Here is a 23138-nt window from a genome sequence, read left to right on the forward strand (position 1 = left end):
TTCCTCTGGAGATTGCCTGCAGAGCTACTTCCCTCTGCAGAAGGAAGAGATGGGCAAGAACAAAGAACTGCAGGTATCTTTTGCGATGGAGAATCGCAAAATTTCCTTTAAAATTCCTTTTTATCCTGGGACAAGTTTCTCCCTACAAACAATGATTTAAAAAACAAACAACAAAAAAGCTTCTTTATTAGATTATTGAGAAAAATAAAAAACCTTAAATTATTCTTCAAAACTGACTTGTGTAATCAGAATTGCTGGTGGCATGAAGGAAGCCGTCTGCAAGGTGAACTGGTGTCAGCTGTGACTTCAGGGAGTATATTGGCCTGGTACATATGGCCGCAAAAACCCCCCCATCTCAAAAGGTGCTGACCTCAGTCACTTTGGAAAAGAGTGGACGTGTGTGAGACGAAAGGTTAAGGAATTGCACATGAGCGCCGTTAATAAAGTCGTTTCCTGCAGGGGTACAAGGTAACTGCTGACACTGCTGTCTGTGTATACTGAAGTGAAACACTAAATGGATGGCAAGCGGTGAGAGCCAGGTTCCTCACTGCTGCAGTGGGAGTTTATGGATAAGCTAGAGAGAAGGCGGAGTGGTCCATGTGGTAATGGTTTATGAATAACAGAGAAAGCAGTACAAACTCACGTTTACCTTAATATAGGTACAGATGTTACAGGTACCAATGTTTTCATATAGGTCTATACACCGTTGGCATACACTCTTATTTTTTGTCTGTCAGCTGAGAGGGCCTATAAGAAATGACACTCCAGTAGCAATAAACACATCTAGTGTCCAAATCTTGGAATCTAATACCATTCTCCAAAAAAGGACAGTGCTCCATGGAGAAACGGCTGCTTCCAGGACTGGAATAGGGAATATACAAGACAAATCTGGGCATCTGGTAGTGCCAGAAAGTAAGGAAGTGCTCAAAACACACACACACACACACACACACACACACACACACACACACTGATGGGGGTATGTTAAAGTAACACAGGAGCCCACTGAAAGAGCTCGTGGCTTCCGTGGCCAAAGTTGGAACAATCTGAGCAACTAAATAAAGTAGAATTGGGTTATAACCCAGAGTATAAAATGCATATCTATGAGCCCATGTTAATATAAATGAATGACTGGCTGAATGAATTAATGAATGGACAAGGGAAAAGAGACAAATCTCCCATGCTGGAAAATTCTGAATAGTTTAAGTAGATCAAAATGACTCAACTATTTAAGTTCTAGATCTTCAGATATGTGAGACCTATCTTCTATTTTCCCAACTACTTCACCAGTATGGACAGTTTACTCTATTAGCTAAACCAGTAAAAGGAAGTACAAATACCTGATCGAGCAATGCCACTGTCCCTGTCTTCATTCTGTCCTCTGCTTGGCATGTCAACTGGAGTGCTATGTGCTGAGGTAAAGGCAAAAGAAAACCATGTTATTGGGCTTTTCAAAGAGGAGTTGTTTTAAGATGAGTACAATAATTTTTACATTTCAAAGTAGGCTACTGCTATTGATGATTGGCAAAAAAATTATGTAGAGATTAATTAGAAATCAAATTTAAATGCATAAAAAGACAATAGTGAGAGTAAGAAGAAAACAGAACCAAGGACCTCCTGCCTTCACTATCCTTCTGCAGCATCTATACTTCTTTGAGTGATGTTCATCTCTAAAAAACTGAATAATCAACTACTGATGCAGTTGAAACAATGAACCTTCTCAGGCAGATACTTTTAGCCATTTTCCTCATTAGTGGTAGCATTTAAATAGCATTGTATTTTCAAAATGCTTTAAAATCTGTTTCAGTAGTAACTATAGAGAAGAGAAATACTTAAAAACCATTTCATAAATTTAAAAAATGTTTCTCTGTCTGGATCCCACTCTCTTGGCAGATAGAAAACATATTCATTTTCAAATATTTATTCCTCCACTTCTTTTCCACATATACCCATACACAGTACTATTGCAGAGTTACTTAGAAAAACTTATGTCCTGGTATGAATTTTGGAAAACACTAAAGTATTACAGACTTCTAGGAATGCTGCAGATTGATTTAAACTGTATAGTTATTGAGCTAGAGGGTAGATGACATGTTGTCACAGTAAGCTTGGAGCCCAGCTATTTTCTGAAGTCTGTTTATTTTCACAATTTTACAGAGAGTATATAAACATGTTATCCTTACTCTAAGTAGGTAGGAGGATGTCAGCTTTATTAGGGTGTCAGTTAACTATGGTGCTTAAGCATATTTCAGACTACAAAGAAGAACAGAATACCATTTGCCATAAACACAACCTATACTGTTAGTGATGAAGGTTTTCACACTTGTTAATCATGCCAGACAACAACGGCCATTCAACAGCCTTAGCTAGCAAGGCCTATTAAATCTCAGACTTTACCTACCCACAGAGACCGAGATGATTACACCTGTAAAGAACCTAGAAAATGCACATAAACTACTTAAATGCTAGAGAGAAACAGACAGACAGACAAAGAGGTGTCTTCCATGCTCTTATTAGAGTGATTTTTGAAGAACTCTGTGCAGGTACAGATGCAGGTGAATAAATGGGTAAAAGATACCATGGCAAAGGGAAAGGTTCATAGCAGCAGAAAAGGCCTACAAAAATCAGAAAATATAATCCTCTTAGAAACACTAAGGGCTCATTTCAGACCAAAATCAGCTTATTCTGGGGTTTAACAAAGACATTTCAATAGAGGTTCATTGGTGGAATTTTCAAAACACCATGAACTTGGCTGCATTTGAAACTAATATCTCAAGAGCCCCTTGGATTTCTAGAGAGGTACCAAGTAGGATTTTTTTCTAGGAACCTGCACAGGATTTATTAATATGTGTGTGGGTCACACTGTACTCAGCATTCCACACAAACCTGCAAAGAAAGAAGCACTCCGGGTGAGCCGGAGAGGTCCTCCTTCTGTCACCCCCTGCAGTAGCTTGCTGCTGCATGCCTGCAGCAGACCTAGGGACAGAAACACACAGAGGAGGGCAAACAAAGTATACACAAAAAAATAAACACAGATTCAAGATAATGCAAAACAAAAACAAAAAACCCAAAACAACACAACAAACTCAAATAAAGCAAAACACACACCCACAACAGTGGTATTCAGAAAGAAAAAGCCCATTCATGGGACTGATTTTACCTAGGTTACTTCCAGTACGACAAGGGCCCAAATTATTCTGATTTGTGTTCAGCTTTCCCAAATTGGGGTCTTGGTTGATGTATTCAAAGCTGTCTTGCAAGCTAAATCCAGGGAGGGAAGGAAGGGGGAGAGAGAAGAAAAATGTCAAGAGATGAATAAAGCTGTTTTCTGACAGACTTTCAAATATAGACAACTTATCAGCTGCTTGACTTTTCTTTATAAATGAATAAAGTCTCACATCCATCAGTGAGAATTAAACTTTAGGGGAATTCGTTAGAGGAAAAGAAAAGCTTTTTGGAGGTAGTCCAGCCTATAAAACCAAACAATGCATTCCTAACAGTTTCCCATGACATAAAGGGATACCAAACACTACAGAATTTTTAAATTGATTTGAGAGAGAGAGACAACGGGAGAGAGAGAGAAAAAAACATCGATCGGTTACCTACTGTACGCACCCTGACGGGGGTCAAACCTGCAACCCGGGTATGAGTCCTGACCTGGAATAGAACCTGTGACCTTTGGGTGTACAGAATGACGCTCCAACCAACTGAGCCACATAGGTCAGGGCCACACTTTACAAATTTTGATCAGTGACTGACACACAGGATAATGCTATTCATTTCTAAATTTTGCTTTAGTGACTGACACCTAAGATGTTACTATTCATTTCAAAGGTAATTTTATATAAACCTTCAAAGTAAAATTAATTTGAACTCTTAGTTAACATCAATGTGCAATTCAGCAACTTCTTTGAGGAGGAAGATACAACAGAAACTGATATGATTCCTACAGAAGTCTGACTTCACAAAACATCTAACAATTTAGGATTATAATACACACAAATGTGAGGGAAACAGATTTTAATTATTTATTACATTCATAAGAAGTAAAAAAATATAAATATTTTGAAAATAATACAGAATAATAAGGTCAAAATGATTTTTAGTGAACTCTGAGCTCAATATTCTATTACAGGGAGTTAGTGTACTCAGTGTGCAGGTAATATCAAGAGTCTGAAAAAGAATCTCTTACAAGAAATAAACTTCACTTCCCATACTGGCTTAAGTCATGACAATCCAGTGTTAAGTGCTCAACCAAGTAAATTCATTACTTTGTGGAAGAGTAAGCGAACTCATACAGTGGTACCCGAATCTACAAAAGAATACATTTTTAATTTCCCAGGATGGCAGCCTTCATCTGACTCATAAGGATGCCCCTTTAATTTATAACTAACCTTTCTTTCAAATGTACCAACGTATAAAAAAATGTATATTTTTTAAAAGTATATAAAATATTTCTGCTTGCAAAGTTCAAAATATATGAACAAATGTACCAGAATAAGAGTTAAGTTGGCTATTTCAGTATTTTTAGTCTACACAGAAGTATAAAATTAGAGGAAGAAAAAGCTCAGAAGTGAAAATCAGAAAACTGCATGGCCCAAGTACCAGCCAATCACAGAGGCTACACTGACGAGCTCACTAGATGGCAAGCAGGGATGGCCCATCCTGCCAAACAGGTGCTCAGCAGCCTAGAAAAACTCTCTATGTACTTTATTCCTTAAATAAATAAACAAACACACAAGTTTTCAAGTTTTCTTAAAAGATAAAATAATACTGGTAAATTCCATAAACTCATTAATGTGACCCCTCCTTTTTCCTTTTCACTGTTCATTTTCCAGGGGATGGAAGCTTAGTGATGGTAGTAAGAACACAGTGGGTAACAAAAGGATCCGAAAGATACAGAGAAACGGTCATTTGTCTTTAAGGCCACCTGATAAAGTCAAAAGCCTCGTCATACGCACTCTGTATAGGAAAATGGCCACTTTTAAGGTCCCTGTGTTAATATGGACTCATCCTGTTTTTCATTGCAAAAGGCAGTATGGCCCTTGAAGAATCACTCTATCCAGAAACAGCCATTTTAAAAAGGGAGGGAGGGCAATGCAAAATCTCACACTTACTTATTTGTACTCCCACAAAAGCTGCCCATTCTAGCAGAGAAGACTTTACTAATCATCAGCTGTGGAGGAGAGCTAGGGGTAAAAAAGAAAAGAAAAAAAGTAAATTTTTGAATTAATGCTTCAATATCACCATTCCACTTCTCACAAAAAAGCTGCCCAAACTCACCGTATATAGTGTATCTTTAAGGTGGAGCCCTTGTAACTCATTGCAACTGAGCCAAACATCATTTCCCCTAGCATGTTGACATCCGAAGCTGGTCTTGTGTACTGCCACACACAAAAGAAACCGAAATCAAAGTTAGTGTGTAGCACGTGATGTGCAATTAATGTTCATTAACCTCGGGGTCCCACTTTAGCTTAGTGGGTGATTATTTCTCAAAGACGCAACTGATCATTTTACAATTTTAATGGTGCTGGCCTACTTTTTCTCAAATTATTACTAATGTATATGATTTCTTCTTTATACGCAATATCTTCACAAGGATCCCAGTGTTTTATCAGTTTATTTTTAAGTTTGTTATGAGAAGCCAATGTTTTTATTATCTCCTTTGATAAACTCTAAATAGAAAGATTAAATTATGAAAAAAACAGGGTCACTCTTCCCTTGGTACTAAGAACACATCATGTAAAGAAACATGTTTCAGACGGGGCCGGTGAGGCATGGTTGGTTGAGCATCCTCCCAGGCAGCAAGAGGCTGCTGCTTCAGTTCCTGGTCAGGGCACATGCCCGGGTTGCGGGCTCAATCCCCAGTAGGGAATGTGCAGGAGGCAGCTGATGGATGTTTCTCTCCCTCACTGACGTTTCTCTCTTCCCCCCCTCCCTTCTTCTCTCTCTAAAATCAATAAGAAATAAATATTTTTTAAATAAATATGGCTCAGTATTATTTAATCAAATAATGAACAGTATTAAATAAAAATGCCAATTGGTAAAGGCAGGGTTTATGAGAGTCCAAAAGGTAACAGATGGGTTTGGGCTACAAACTTCTTCTTGGGCTACAAGGTCCACATGCCAACTGTGATTCTCAACTACCTAAAAATTTACTATATACTTTTTAAACCATGAACTGCTTCAACACCCAGGAGTACTGTGAAATAAAGGCAAATGCATGGCACAAATCCTGACCAGGAAATTAATAAAGTTCTATAGAGCTGTGGCTGCAGGTAATTTCCCTGGCTTGCTCTTCCAGCAACATGACAGACAAAATTCTACATGGGTCAAAAAAGAAAAAATTTATATGTATCTTTCATCAATTAACAGCCTTCTGTATTCAATATTTATAAAACTTTTCTTCTCTTATATCTAGTTATCCAATATATTTCTCAATAACCCTAGTCCCTGGCCTCTACTGCCTTATACACTCTCACTCACACACACACAGAGCATAAAAAAATGCTCCCAGTCTTCTGTCCTTCATACTTAAGTTAGGTCTTGCCCTTTATTTCTTCTCCTTTACAAGGTTTTCTCCCTTCCACTGGGAAGTGCTATTTTCTTAGAAGGCCCGTGTATATTCCCAGAATCCTTAGAGTTTCTATAACAAAGCTGGAAAATACATGTGTATTAACCTGCTTCTGACAACAACAGAAGCAAAACCAGAGGGTTTACCTCATTTGCAATATTTCTTCTCATTCAGTATGTATGATCTTGGATGGTGACAGTTTTTATCAAGAGATAAAAGCTACCATATGAAAACAGCATTGATATGAAACATTTAAGAGAGCATGGTTTGTAACACTGATTCTCATATTCCTGGAGTGGAACCCTCCAGCAGGCATTATTCCCTGTGGAGATATTACAGTCAATGGCTTCACTGCTGGGGTACTCCACACGAAGGGATGGGTTACCTGGTACTTGGGAAGCTGCTCTTTCACGTGTTGTGAGGATCCCCCAGAAGAACTGTGGGAGGAGATGCTACTGCTGCTGCTGCTGCTGCTGCTTCCGGGACAGCACTTGGCTGATATTTTAATGGGGACATCCTCTGTTTTCTGGATTAGGAGAGAGAGGCAAGGTAAAGTGTGACTAAATATATCAGGCTTCCTCAACACAGTCCTCAATGGGAATTCCTGTGAAAACATTCTGTACATCATGCGTAGAAAACCAGAAGCTTTGATTTTTCTTTTACTGAGGACAAAAATGTGGTTCCAGCAAGTCTATAATACTTGGGAGGGGAAATGCTGGAGAAGAGTACTGGACGGAAGGTGGTGGGCTCTGTGTGAAGACATCAACCTCCTTCAATTATGCAACGATTACTTACTTCTCAATTCATATTTTCAAATCATCACTGCACTCCGATCTTTTTGTTATTAGAGGATTTTTGAGTACTAAAGAGAGTCATAATTTATAAAACCGATGAGAAAGACATTACTTCAAATGCAAATTTTTACCAAATGGAACTAAGAAAACAAAAATATGAATTTGGAGAGACTGGGTTTTTGTATTTAACGATACACCTCCTTTAAGACTCCTTTAAAGGTAATCGGAAAGAAAATCATGAGGTTGAGTTTGTGAAAGATGAAGCCAAAACTCTGAAACAGGAGCTACTGCAAATTACACAGCATGTGATGGAAATGTGGCCTTTAAAGGTTAGGGGTAACAGAAGGTTATCTGCTATACATTCCCTAAATAGAGTTCACTGCTTATTGACATAAAGGTAAAAAGATACACCGTTATTAAATTTTTCCTTCTTTCTACACCCAAATATATTACTCCCTACAGAAGCCTCCTGTACCCACTATGAGAAGTTTTTGCTATTCTGAGTCTTACTTGCTTTTCTGTGTGCAGCTTTTGCTTGGAAAACCATGAATGCAACTGCAGCTTATCTAATCTCCAGTGTGACAGTCACACTGGTGGTCTAATGCAAATGCCTGCAGTCATGTGCTTGATACAAACTCATGACGTTTAGTGCTTGCCAAGGGGGTGGAGGGCTGAAAATGAGGAAAAAAGGTAAGGAAAACATAAACTGTGCTGGTCCGTAACAGTCTCTTCGGCAGCAATGGCATTCAAAGCTGTGCTTGGTTATTCCCGATCATCTGGCACTCCCTCAACACCCTCTTCAGATCTCCCTGTTACTTAATACCACTTAAGCCAGAAACACAGCTCCTCAGAGGACCTAAAGTGACATAAAGTCCACACCTGCCTCACAGGCTGCTAGACCCTTTGGCTGGGCTACAACATTCTGAGCAGTCTGTAATTGGAGATAGCACCCGGTACAGTGAAGAGAGTGCCCACTGAACTTTCTGTAGCCTTGGGCACATTATAAACTCCCTGGACCCAGTTGCCTTTTTGATTAAATAAGTGCTTCCAAGAAAGCTTATGCTCCAGATGCCAGTGTCAGCACTGCTCTGACAGACTGAAGATTCCAGGGTTTTTTGAGAACCGGTGAGAATTCTTTTCCCCTCCTCCTGTTATGACCATTAGGATCCCTCAACTAAACCATCTGTGCAAGGTCTTCAGGGCAACAGGAAGTGACGTGAGAAATCAAGGGAAAACCACTTCCTGCCCACTAAACAAAGGGTCAAGTACTCACCTAAACTTTGATACAAATCCACCATTAAAGCTTAGAGGTGAATCACCTGAGACATTTCAAACCTCCCCCAGCCACCCCCAAACCCACCTAACAAGCCCAACAACTACTGTAATGATTAGCTACCTGGCTGACTCCACTTTAACACACTATGGAATCCACCCAGATACACTACCTTCAACCAAACACTTCCTTCCTGTAGAAAGGATTCTTATCAAAAGCAGGAAAACAGCCCCTTGGCCCTGATGAGACAGAGTGTGATATAAACTATTCATTTACTTAGCTACACATTCTGTAAACTGCCAGAATTCAGTCAGCATAGATAGCAAGTTACTGAACATGAAAAGAATGAATACAAATGGATTTATTTAATTTGCAGACAGCTGAATAACTACTGAAAAGAGAATGAAAGGTCTAACGATGACAACTTGCAACTGACATCCAGAAGAGTCATAGAGGACCAGACTCTGCTCTTCACCTGAACACACCACTTTACCTTTCCCATCTGGCTCCAAGGGATCAAGAGCTGCTCTGCCCTCACCTTACCCATCCCCAGATACCCCCATGTCCCACCCCTCACCACCACCACCACCAGCAGCACCCTGCCTTCCACTAAGAAAAGGAAAATAAATAAAAGCTTCCTTGTCAGACAGGTTGAGAAGCACTCCCTTTTGAATGAAAATGACAATGCATGTTAGCATACCGAGGCCCTACACTGAGGAGAGGTATCTAATTGTGTTTAACCCAGTGCTCTGTAGCACTATCTATGAGAAATACTAGACAGAATGATCTATTAATTTTCTTTCAGGCTAACACTTCATGAATTTTAGAGTTCTCAGATTTCCCATTACATTGCACATATTTGATATCAAATCCTACTAGATTGCAATTACCAGAAAATTCACCACTAGTAATATTTACAGTAACTGCTTAGCATCTGTCATGATTACTTGCTAACAATTTCACCTGGGTATTAATAAGACTACATGCAGCTGGGGGTGAGGGGAAGGTTGGGAAGCTTTTCTTATGCTTCTTCTGAACTATCAATGGCAGTGCACAATATAGCCCAAAGAGATGATTATGAATTAATAAATGATTGATCAGACAGGTGGTTAAAAGCACAAACAAAAAAGATGAAAGCAAATCTGCATTTCATACCTGAGTTGCCACCTCTTCAGTCTTGTGAACAGCTTTAGAATCAAACAAAACTTGTCTACCTCGCCTTTCACAGTCCTGGTAAACTATCAGGCGAATCTCATTCAGGTCAAACTCCGAACATGACCAACTATGGAATAAAAAAGAAGTAGTTAGGCATCTGCAACACCTGGAATAATCATGGAGAGAAAAGTTTCCCAACCAATGTGCCTGTGTACACATCAGAAAGCCACAGGCATGCAGAGATAGTGATCCCTTCAGACCCAGGGCACTCAGCCTTGTCTGTGGACTCCAAAGGGCCATACAAATATTGCCAGTGTCTATGACACAGATTGGAAAGACAGCTTTAAATAATAAATCACTGGTGAGAAAGCTTCTCCTTCCAAAGCCACTTTGAGCAAAGATGGTGGCCAGAAATCCAAAGGACATGTGGAGAGAGCTAAATTTGGATGTCTGGGTTCTAGGGATGGCACTACCCGAGGTCTAGGAGTGTTCAAGCTTTTGTGTCATTGGGCTGGGAACCATTCGGAGGGAGTCAGTAGAACCTTCTCTCTTCCTCTCCCACCCACCCATGCTCAGGTCAAATTGGGAGGAATTACATGTCCTAAAGTTTAGTATTTTCTTCTATTATGGCTGATTCTGATAAAGAAGTTTTAAAACCCAAGCCCATCACCAGACAGCATCTGAATTGCCAAAAACAATAAAAAATAAAGGAAGCATGGCTTATTCCTAAGCAAACCAAAAGCTACTGGAATAAAACTGCTCTAAACATAGGTTTGTCCCTGGATAAAAAAAGAAATCAGAATGCAAGAATTATAGAAAGGGTAATCATTTGAAATGCACTGCTTTGGGCATATTCAGTTATCACTCTGTTAATCCATTCAACATATATTTGAGTGCCTACTATGTTCCAGGCACTGTGGTCAGTGCTAGAGATTCAGCAGTTAGTTAACTGAACAGACCTGGTCCCAGCCCTCACGGAGCAAGTACCCGAGAACTGTACAACTACAGACCGCCAGAAGAGCAAGAATAAGCAATGGATGTGATAAGAGTGATATTTTCAGACTTAAGGGGTGGGGCAGAGGGGCAGGGAAGTCCCTAAATGATTTAAGGAAGTGACATTTAAACACAAACTTGAAGAGTAAAAGAGATTAAGCGTGAGAATGAAGAACACAGAAGAGGGAGGGACATGGTAAAGATGTAAGAGTGATGCAACTGAGAAAGAGAAAAAAAATAGCCAGAGGGAGAAGAGAGTATGAAAGGTAGGCTGGGAAGGCAGGCAGGATCCTGCCCTAAGTGCAGTGAGAAGCCAGGTAAACAAAGGTTGATAAACTCAAGTCTATACTTTTTTAAAGTTCAATTTGGTTGCTCTACGGAAAACAGGGGTGGGACAGATTAAGACTGGAAGCAGGAAGGCCAAATAGAGTTTATTATGACTTCAGGCTATAGTAATAGCAACAAAGATGGAGAAAGGGGGATAAATACTGGAGGGAAGTTCAGGGGGCAGAACTGATAAGGTTTGGTGGTGGACTGGATGGATGCCTGAAGCCAAGGGGGTGCTAACTGCTTAGAGAATGCTGAAGAGGAGAGCTGTCCTGAAGGGATAGAGGATGGGTAGTTAAATAGACTAGCAAAAGCAAACTGTAAAACTAAGAGACAGTATAACTGAAGTGCAGACAGGCAAGTCTGGATTCAAATCTCACCTCTCTGAGCTCCCATTTCTTCATTAGCACAATGAGAGTATTACTGCCCACCCCACAAAGCTGCTGGAGGAATTAAATGAAATATGTCAAGTGCTTCACACAGAGACTGATGCACAGTAAGTGCTCCAAATGGTAATAATTACATAAGAGAACTGGTAACGTTACTTTTTTTTTTTTTAATCTCAAACTGTGCATTACCAGTCTTTTCCTTTTTCAGGCAGTGGTAGTTAATACTGAACATGCTCCTTTAGGGTAGCAGATATGTTTTATTAAATCCCAGCACCAAAAAACATAAAGTTCTGGTTGTACCTTCTTTTAACAACTTATCATATTCTAAGCTACCATGCCCAGCATCCCTTTCTCCTAATTTTCACAACAACATGGCAAGTTCATTTTGGATATCATTTTTCTCCTACTCTCAGTCCAGAGGTTGTCCATGGTCCAGGCCTGGCCGATCAGACAAGACCATATGATGTCCAGCTAGGCTATGATAGCCAGTCCCCACACGTAGTTGCTTGGATGATAAATGGTAATCCTGGAGTTGCTGGTGCCTATTTTTTGCCATTATGAGGCGAGAGCCTTTCTGAAGATAAAATCAATGTGGAGGAAAGCTGAGGTGAGCAATGGAGTAAGACAGATTTCTGCTGGCAATCGAAGCCACCTGTTCCTGACTGAACACTATTCCTGTAGTTTTCTGTTATTTACAATTGAAAAGTTCTAATGATTGTGCCCCAAACCACTGACTTTTAAAATTTCAAAAGATCATTAAAAACACTCTCTGCAATTATTAAAACATAGTACACAGGCTAAAGTTCTTAAAAGTGAAAACTCAACAAAGACTTAATTGCTTTGTGTTTTCTTGTTCAGCCTATTTTGCCCCAACAACTACGTTTTGCCAAAACAGCATAATTTACAAAGCAAGTTGTTCAATCCTTATTTTTACAGTTAACACTGACTCAAATATCAATCAAACTGAGAACAGCCTGTTTAGAAGAGCTAAAATTTAATAATGGTTACAACACCTTACTAAATGTTTCATACTAGCTTTCAATTTTATTTTATTTTTATTTCATTTTATTTTTGTTAATCCTCACCTGATATTTTTTCCATTGATTTTAGGGATAGTGTGGAAGGGAGGGAGAGAGGGAAGAAAGGAGGGAGGGAGGGAGGGAGGGAGGGAGGGAGGGAGGGAGGGAGGGAGGGAGGGAGGGAGGGAGGGAGGGAGGGAGAGAAAGAGAGAAACACCACCCTGGTGGGGATCAAACCTACAACCTAGGACCCTCTGACCAGGAATAGAACCCACAAACCCTTTGGGATGTGGGCCAATGCTCCAACGGTTGAGCCACACTGGCCAGGGCAGTTTTCAGCTTTAAAAAGATGAAAGTAAAAGATGTGGGGAGGAAAAAGTATGTATGTCAAGACTGCCTAATTGTTTTGACCCAAATACCTTAGAAAAGATTTACAAAATATGAGAAAAAATATTCATCTTCTTCCATATCAATATTGTCTTTGGTTTAACACCTAATTATAATTTTGACATTTACCATGACTAATATTAGTAGGGGAAATTACAGTTGAGTAATTTGGTAAAGGAAATACAGGTAGGACAAAGGAGATTAACTGAGTACTCCAGACTGAGACAGGCCTGGGATCAAATCTCAGCTCTGTCTCCCACTGGTTTTATGACCTTGGGAAAGTGGCCCCAAGCAGCACTGTAGGGCCTGTTGTTAAGATGAAAGGAGATAATCTAGGGGGAAATCTCTCAGCACTCAGCCAATTCTTTCCCCTACCATCCTCCATACACAGGGCTTCAGGTGTTCCTAACCACTTACATCACTTCCTCTCTTCATGGTCACTCACATTCTCCTCAACATTCAACCAACAGTTACTGTGGAGCATCTGTGAGCACCAACCATGGTTCGTTCCTTGTGCTTTATTGAGGGCAACTCGGTATGATTCAAAGAGGTATGAAAAATAAGCCTTGAGCTTTTGCCTTAAAGTGTATGACTATTTTAAAGACATTTATTCTAGCCAGAACTAACTCATTTCGTTGCTTTTCTTGAAAGCAAGGAAAGAACACTATCCCTGGCATCAAGGGTACATGGTATTATCTGTCCACTTTACAGTCAGCGCTGTGTGACCTGAGGCACAACAAAATTAGATGATTTGTTTACCTTTTCTTTACTATAAAATGTAAACAAAAAGACTTACATGGATCCTTTTAGGTTTTAAAATTCTATGATGCTAAGATTTGCCTGGTTAGAAGTGAAGCCAGATCTTATTTAATCAAGATCAGGAAGCAAGTGAACAAAGTTTAAATTACTTACCTGAAAGGTAAGCAATAGTTCAAATGGTTTTAAGTACAGAAAACAGAATTTTCTGTAAAATATATGTAACCATATACTGGAGTTGACTTATGTTGCCTCAAAAGATCTGTTCAATTCCTAATTCCCGGTACCTGTGAATATGACCTTGTTTGAAAACAGAGTCTTTACAGATGTAATAAAGTTAAGATGAGGTCCTACAAGATTAGGATCAGCCCTAATCCAATGACTGGTGTCCTCACAAAAAGAGAGAAATCTGGACATAGACACAGAGGGAAGATGGCTATGCGATGACAGAGACAAAGACTGGAGTTATGCTTCTACCAGCCAAGAAATGCCTGTACTCAAGGGGGATACAATGAATAAGAAATGTCCCTGTTCTCAAAGAACTTAAATAAAATCTAGAAGACACAATTGTGTAGGTAACTACGTGAAAATAAGAGGGCAAGGCAGAATATGGAGAGCAAAAGATAACAGAAAAAATTCCTGGAAGAAGTAATATTTGAATTAATGAAGTTATGAAGGATGGTAAGGATTAGACATGCGATGGCAAACGGGACAGAATCTTTGCAGACTGAGGCACAACACAAACACAAAAAGTGAAATGGTACAATGTCAAAGTCTTGGGTAGTTGGAACATGTCTAGCTGCAAAAGAATTACACAGGAAATGAGGCTGGAAAGACGGTTTAGGAGTACTTGTGCAGGATCTTGAATGCTATGCCAAGTAATAGACTATGGTTGTTCCACAAGCAGTAGTGTGTCATTCTAACTTCTGAAAAATGAAATGACATGACCTCACCTCTGTTTTAGGTAGGAGAGAACTAAAGATGTTTGGAAAAACCATTTTCAGAGCAAATGGAGAGGTGGTGCTGATTCACACACCCAGGGTTTCAAGGAGTCATGGCCAATAAGGATGAGAGCAGCAGTTGAACGATTTGTTGCAGGGTGATTTGCTACATTCTCCAAGACCAATTCTAGTGTTGGTGTTTGATTCTTCCCTTGAACTTTTACAGGAAATCAGGCTAGAAGTGGGCTCAAGTAGGCCCATGTTGAAGCATGGTCAATGAAAGAAGGCTCTTCAAAAATGTTTTCCCTCTTGCTCTCACAAAAGGAAACAACCCTACATAGTGAAAAATAAGTTCACACAAAGAGTCTAAAGAGCAGTCTTGTGATCCAAGAATGTAAGTGTTTAAAGAGTCAGGTATGATAGGGAAATTTAAGTGGTCCAAGAAAGGGCAAATGAAACAAAACAAAACCAACAATAATGATCCAATCAAAACTGGCAGATACTATCCATTTAACAAGTGGCTCCTACATGCCTACTGTGTGCCACATATTCCTCTAGGCACTGGATAAAGCAGCGAACAAATCTAACTCTTGCTTCTACGAAACCTACTATATTTACAAGGATATTTTCCAGCCACTCTTAAACTCTTTTCTTTGTTCTCTTTTCTGCCAACTCCCACTGCTCCCCTCCTTTTTTTCAAAAAAAGTTTCTAAATACAAATGGAAACCCTTTTAAAAGGTTTGCTCAGGAACAGTGCGGAGACCCTAATGACTATTACCAGAAAATAAAAGACAAGGGGTGGAGGAAAAGGGAAGATGGTGCTTGAGATGGTAATCAGAGTTCACCCGGTAAGCACAATGTACATCATTTCCCAATCTATTTATTTTAAGAGTAAAATTATGTAAAAATAAATGACAGTAACAAATTTGAATTTTTTTTTTTTTTTTTTAGCAAAGTTAGTATTCTCAGATGATGGCTAACAGGAAAAGTAATTTGCAAATTAGTTAACTTTCCTCTCTTCCCCTGTTTTGTACTGATCCAGCCTTAATGCACAATTGCCTAGTCTAGTTTCAGAGGAACTACATAAAAATTCACCACTGAATTACTGTCCTGTGGTCAAGAGTATAGTAAAAAGGCACTTAAAGGTTCCAGTCCTCGTCAGAAGCTTTAATACATAATGCTAACTTAAAGATATGATTTCTAAATGATTCCAAAATAAAATTAAATTAAAATTAAAAACTTTAATTAAATTAAAATTATTCCAATTATGTGTATCCCTGTTATTTTATCAAGAGAAATTCATATTGGATGTTGGCTGCAACTTTTTCTGTCTTCAAGAAAGTAGGGGATATGTAAATCCTTTATTTCTTTTGTAAAAGAAATGTGTGGAATGAAAGAATAAATCCCTATGATTGGAGCATGTCATGGAAAGAGCACTCACTATAATATGTGTCCGAAAGCACACTCCTACATTCACTCCTTCCCCACACTTTTAACACCTGGCTTGACCCAGAGACCATGACAGATACCGGGGCTAGAAACGAACTAGATCTAGTTCCTACCTCAAAATGCTTACAATCTGATATGGGAAGGCCAATCCATAAATAAATAAGTAAACTATACTGTTACAGGTATGGCGATAAGTGGCTTCTGGAGAACTTAAAGCATAAAAAGGTCAAGTCCACACAGTGGGGGGTGAGTGCAAGTCAGAGAGGACATGATGCTTGGAATATGGATTAGTATTCACCAGGGTAAACACAGCTTCTAATTCTAGCTCTGCCACTTTCAACTTACTCCAGGGCTCAGCGTTACCAAATGTATCTGTCTTATCTATCTCACAAGGTTGTTGGGAAAAACAGAGAAAAATTATGAAAGTACTTTTAAAATTGTAAAGCATAAGTCAAAGATAAATTCAGATACACAATCCTTTAACTGAGATCCTTGGGGCCACATGTTCTAGAATTCTACAGATCATAGAAAGAAACTTATACTACCTATTACGTAACGCTTCCTACAGGGTCTGAGGTGTGGTCGAACCCTCAAATCAAACAAATTAATACTTCACCAGCCCAAGTTATGAACACTTATGCTAAGTGGATTAGATAGAGACTATAACCAGCCTCACATCAGTTCAGGTAAGTTCCAAAAATCTTTTGATTTTGGAACTGTAGGATAAGAGATTATTGACTGATGTAAGGCATACTATGTCTGAGGTAAGGTCAAAACTGAAATAAGTGACATGCAGGTTCCCCCATTTTCCCTAATATGACAAAGATAACAGTCAAAGTTTATGCATAAGTAGGTTGTAACTGAGAGCCTATTTCTCCCCCACTGAAACAATGCTGTATATGATTGTGAGGGTCACATGCTAAAACCACATGTTTTATATAATGTGTTCACACAGCAATGACAAAATATTATAATATGAGTCACAATACAGCCTGAGGTTTGGCTGCTATAAACAGGGAACTCTGAAGTACAGAAGAGGAGACGAAAGAATTCCTTCCTTCTTTCCTGAAGTTCAGGATTACATCAGGTAACACTGTGAAATAGGTCAAGGCTGTGTGTGGCACTCACGGCACCACCACCCATGCCCCACTGCCCTGCGGCCACCTCAGCATCAACACAGCAGCAGAGCCCTGCACTCAGTGTCAGAATGCTTGGGTTCTAGGGAGGATTTGTAGTCTAATCCTAGTAACACTCCTTCACCTATTAATCCAATGTTGTTCTTCTAGAAAATGATGGGTTGGGACTCAAATGATTCTTCAAGGTGTGACCCTTCCAAGTCGAACACACTATAATCCCAAATTATCTATTAAGTGTGCACAGTATAATTTAGAACAGGTAATCCAGGTACTGAGAAAAAAGCAATCTTAATAAATTAATCAAAATTACTGCAGGGCATACCTTTAGCCCTTCTAGGTGTACTTTATACCTTGATAAGCATGCTTCTTAATATAAACACATCTCCAGTCCAGAGAACTTTCAGAAGACGCTAATGAAATCTGAAGAGGGAAAGTGCAAATTCTTTTGAGGCAAGAGGGACACTGAGTGGGCAGGTCACGGTGCCAACCACAACTCCGCCCCTGGCTAGCTTTCCTAGATTTTGTTATTATTAATAGTTTCTCCCCTTTCTCCTCTTTAAAAACTCACAGAATCTTTAAATATGGCCCATATTTTTCAATAATGGATTCCTTTAGTTCTTAATAAGGCACCACTCATTCTTTCCTGGTAGCAATAAGCGAGAAACTGCCTGTACCCCACCCCCGGGAAAGGGGCTTTGCTGTCCATCTCCAGGTCTGGATTATTCAATATTCACTGAGCTAATTCTTTCATACTGTTGTCAGCATAACACAAATAGCCAACATTCATTACTATATTCCAGGGCTACTGAACTGGCTCTGCTGAAAGCCAACTTGCATCAACATGATTTCATCTTTTCTTGAATGTAAGGTTTTTCTACCCTTTCCCCAGGTGAGTGTACTAATAACAGAGAGATGAATAATTTCCAAACCAAATATTCACGACATTGCCATATACATATTCACTCTAGATCCACTTAAATTGTACAAAAACAAGGTAAAAATTCTCTTTTCTCAGAGGTTTCCAAAGGTCAAAAGCATGATTCTCTCTGTGAGGTCTTCTGTTTGCAACATGAAAAAGCCAAAATAAATAGAAACTGTACTTATCTTTGGTTGTAAAATATCTCTAAAAGAGATGGGTACACACAAGCACATGGAGAAGTGCTGGGGCAGAGTGGAGGCCAAAATAAGAAGAGAGAGATAGAAAGAGAGAGAGATGGGGAGAGGGAGAGGCAGTGGGGGAGAGGAGGGAGAGACAGACACACACACACTTTGACTCAGCAATTCTACTTGTAGGAATTAATCCTACAGATTAATTAATCCTACAGATTAATTAATTAAGCTTGCATAGGTTCAAAATAATTATGTACAAAAACGATACTACAGCACTGTCTGGAATAGCAAAGGACTGGAAACAACCACGGGATGGTTAAATCATTGTATGTCCACACAATAGAGTACTATACTGATACAATACCAAACGTAATTATGTAATAAAGTCTAAAACATAATTTTAACTGAAAAAAGAAATACAAAATATTGCACTAGAATGCTACTATATTTTTTTTAAGGAAAAAAGGAGGGAAACTCTGGATTTTATTATAAAGTATCTCTAGAAAGATATACGATGTATTTATTGGTAAGAATGATTGTGCCTGGAGTAGAAAGCTGGGTTGTTGAGGAAGAAAAGTAAGCAGACCTCATTGTACATTCTTTACAGACACAGGGAAAGGCTTTCCCTACACTATTTACTAAATATCTGTCAGAACAGCACAGTGAGAAAGAGTGTAGACTCTGGAGCCAGGCAGCCTGGGTTAAAGTCCTTGCTCTGCCTCTTGCAAGCTATGTGACTTTGGCAACTTATCTAAACTCTTTGTTCCTTAGTATCCTCATCTGCAAAACACGGATAATAATACCTGCCTCCTAAGTGTGCTTTTGAGGATTAAAAGTAAAGTGACTAACAGAGCCAGGTACACATAAGTCAGTGTGTTATAAGTACTCGCTAAGACTTTGTGCCTTTTGAATATTTAACCATATGACTGCCCTCTTATTAAAATTAAAATATTTTAAAATATAAAATAAAATTGGAATTGAAAAATTAAAAAATAAATAATGAAACAGGAATACAACAGGAACACCCTACTCTTTTCTTAAACCCATCAAAGATTCTATTATTGCCTTAAGACAAACAACCTTAATTACTATTTGTTTTAAGAGGCTTCTTGGTAGCTGAAGCATGAGGCAGTGGGTGAACTCCTACAGGGAAACCACCTTAATGAATTCAAGGAATTCAGATTGAGTTTCAAATATGTAGTTTGGCCTTAGACAATGACATTTATTGAGCTTTCTTCTCAGCATGCATATACCACATTTTCCTGTCCTACTCCATTCCCTGACAACCCCAGGGACAGGACAAAGTCTCTAAAAAAGTAATCCCTCTTCTCATTTAGTAAACCTATTTATGGCTCTGAGTTTATTGTTATTGTTCTATTACTGTATCAAATTGATTTCCATCCTACTAAATAACGGCCTTTTTTTAAGGCATAATCTCACAGAGCCTAGAGACACCAGTTCCAGAAGGTCTGATGTTTGGCTGTAGGAAGGGGAAGACAGTGATCAGAGCTGCACAGCACACACATAAATAACTGCCTAACATTTTAGAGTCTGCCAAACATTTTTACAGAATTCACCTGACCTGACCTTCACAAACGCCCTGTGAGAGCTTGTATTATATAATCTGTTTTACACAGAAGTTAGGAGACTTTAACAAGGTTATAACCATTAAGTGGCAAAGTCAGGATTCAAATCAATGTCTCCTGACTCCAAATTCTGTGCACTTCCAACTCTGTGACACTATCACCTTAACATCAATGGCAAATAAGTCAGGGTAACATCCTCTACATTACAGGGTCTCCCTCTACATTTTCTTCTGAGGGGTAAAAACATGCTACATTTGAAAAATAAAAATTCTGGAGATAATAATGTTAAGACTGAAAAGCAGAACACCAAATTATGTATAAGGTACAACCTCAATGTGTAAAAAAAGTTATTAAGGGCTTTTTTAAAAGTTTGCAAAGAAAAAAAAAAGCAGCTAATATTACAGACAAAGGATTAATCTCCCTAATATATAAAGAACAACCAAAAGTCAATAAAGAAAAAGACTTGCAAACCAACAGAAAAGTGGGCAATGGATCCAGATAGTTCAGAAGGGGAAAAATGGTCTTTAAACACATGAAAAGGTGCCAAACCTCACTCTTAGAAAGAGAAAAGCAACTTAAAATCACACACCTATTAGGTTGGCAAAACTTCAAAAGTTGGACATCCCACATGAGAGAAATACAGGCAGAGGTACAACATGGTATGACTACATATACAGAGAGTAAGTTGTCATAGGTATCAGAATTATAAGTTTTATTCTTATTTATTTATTTATTTATTTTATTGCTGACAGTCCCCCAATAGAATTATAAGTATTTTTATCATTGAACCCATCGATCCCACTTCTGGAACTAAACAGATTTTAAAAAACACATGATTGCAGCATGTTTGGTAAGAGCATAAGACTGGAAACAACTGAAAAGAATATTGGTAGGGGCAAATTAAATCATTTATAGTACATTCACACAACAAAATATCAAGTAGCTGTTGGAGCGAGAGTATTAGAACATGAGCAAGACCCATAAGATCTTCAGATTATATTGGAAGTCCAAACAGCAAAGAGTAGATTCTCATGTAGAACATGCTACCTTTCATGTAAGAAGGAAAAAGAGTACATATTTCTATTTGCTTATTTCTGTACAAAATTAATATAAAAAGAACTTTAAGAAATAAAATTGAATACTTAAAGGGGATGGGGAGGAATAAAGAAGTGGGAGCAATACATTTCAAATATATATTTTTATTGTTGAACCAAGCAAATGCATTATCTCTGAAGACATATCGATAAAATGCCTTTTAAAATGTTAAGAAAAAAATACGCTCATATTCATATCTTCTAGGAGGTGGTTTAACCAAAAAAGAGTCGGGGGCCTCCTTACCTTTACTTCAGGTTTCCTACAAGTAGAGGCACAATCCTCAAGAGTGTAACACTCCTTACTGCTCTTCACCTCCATGTGCTCCTTCCCAGGGGAAGAATAGGTTCTGAATAGTAAATTTCCCTGCATTTGTGGGCATCCATCTGCCTACAGAGCACATACATGCCGACTGATCATCAACTCCTCAACATCAAGTTTTAGAGCGGCAAGCCCCTACGTTGCAAGGCCTGTGGGTGTCCTAGGCTGCTCAGGACAGAATGGGCAAACTAGCCTAATTTTGAGGTTCATTACTAGGCAGACCCTTCTTGTTTCACATGCTAGCAGCTTTCCAAATGTAGATACTTTGGTTTCCATTTACCGGACCAATTTCTCTCAATTTTCAAATTCCATTAGGGAAGAAAAATGGGTCTCCTTTAAATTTCCTACAAGGAAAAATTCCTCCCAAGAAAACTCTCAGAAATTTGAACAAAAACAGGGTCAGTTTCTGCACTGTAACTAGAAATCTGAATATCCATTAGCAGCAACACACTCTAAGCTTTCTGAAGCCATTTAAGAAGTTACTACAAAGTCATTAAAACTTGTTTTCAAAAATATTGTAATGACATGGGGGAAACACTGTGGTATCATACTGAGTAAAAAAGCAGATTATATAGTTCGATATACAACATGATTCAGTTGAAACAATGTAGCTTACATCTGTATCAAGAAAGAACTGCCAGGCTGGCATGGCTCAGAGGTCAGGGCACATGCCCGGGTTGAGGGCTCGATCCCCAGCAGGGGGCGTGCAGAAGGCAGCCGATCAATGACTCTCTCATCATTGACGTTTCTCTCTCCTTCTCCCTTCCTCTCTCTGAAATCAATAAAAAATATATATATAAAAAAAAAAAAAAAGAAGAAGAAGAAAGAAAGAACTGCCAGGAGATAAAAAATGTTTATAGTAGTAAAATTTGTGGGTAATTTGGGTTCTCATATTTTATATTTGTTTGCATTTTCCAAATGTTTTGTAATAAAACTGTGTCATTTTGATAGACAGAAAAAATATTTAAGATGAGGCATTTAAAAAGAAAAGGGGAAAGTAGCTAGCCTGACAGGAATGCAGCCATGCTCTAAAAAATCCAAATATTAAAATATTTTAAAAATATATGCCAGCAATTAACAAGTGGAATTTAAAATTAACACATTACCGTTTCTAATAGCAGCCCCCCAAATATTTATGTATAAATCTAACAAAATATGTATAAGACCTATACCAGGAAAACTAAAAAACTGATAAATCAAAGAAGAACTAAATAAATGGAGAGATATTCCATGTGCATGGGTAGGAAGACTCAAGATGTCATTTCTTCCCAACTTGATCTATAGATTCAATACAATCCCAATCCAAATCCCAGCAAGTTATTTTGTGAATATCAACAAACTGAATCTAAAGTTTATATGGAGAAACACAAGACCCAGAACAGCCAACACAATATTGAAGAAGAGCAAAGTGGGGAGACTGAAACTACCCAACTTCAAGACTTACTATAAAGTTAGAGTAATCAAGACAGTGTGATACTGGTGAAAGAGTAGAGAGAGCAACAGAAAAGACGACAGAGCTCAGAAATAGATTCACATCCATATAGCAACTGATCTTTGTCTTTCAACAAAGGTGATGCAACAATTGGCCATCCACACGCAAAAAAATGGATCTAGACACAGACCTTAAATCCTTCACAAAAACTTAATTGAAAATGGATCATAGACCTAAAAATAAAATGCAAAACTATACAACTTCTAGAAGATAACAGAGGAAAAAAATCTAAATGATCTTGGGCATAATGATAACACCACCAAAGGCACAAGCCATAAAATGAAAGAATTGATAAGCTTCATTAAAATTAAATACTTCTGCTCTGTGAAAGACAATATCAAGAG

General features: G+C 38.6%; 1 protein-coding gene across 4 annotated transcripts in view; it reads right to left on the minus strand.

Annotated features, from left to right (window-relative positions):
* Window positions 1-23138, minus strand: part of FNIP2 (folliculin interacting protein 2) — a 117514-nt gene that overhangs the window by 50500 nt on the left and 43876 nt on the right. For 2 of the 4 annotated variants that reach the window (XM_081134191.1, XM_081134190.1), the window contains exons 2-8: window positions 9797-9923; window positions 6960-7100; window positions 5284-5384; window positions 5118-5189; window positions 3161-3261; window positions 2887-2976; window positions 1341-1412 (exon numbers count right to left, since the gene is read on the minus strand). In XM_081134191.1, the coding sequence (XP_080990317.1) occupies window positions 1341-1412; window positions 2887-2976; window positions 3161-3261; window positions 5118-5189; window positions 5284-5384; window positions 6960-7100; window positions 9797-9923 (704 nt within the window). The remainder of the gene's footprint in view (window positions 1-1340; window positions 1413-2886; window positions 2977-3160; window positions 3262-5117; window positions 5190-5283; window positions 5385-6959; window positions 7101-9796; window positions 9924-23138) is intronic. The other 2 variants (XM_081134193.1, XM_081134192.1) reach the window with 1 other exon arrangement.

Source organism: Miniopterus schreibersii (genome assembly GCF_964146895.1).
Source record: "Miniopterus schreibersii genome assembly, chromosome: 4".
Taxonomy (NCBI): domain Eukaryota; kingdom Metazoa; phylum Chordata; class Mammalia; order Chiroptera; family Miniopteridae; genus Miniopterus; species Miniopterus schreibersii.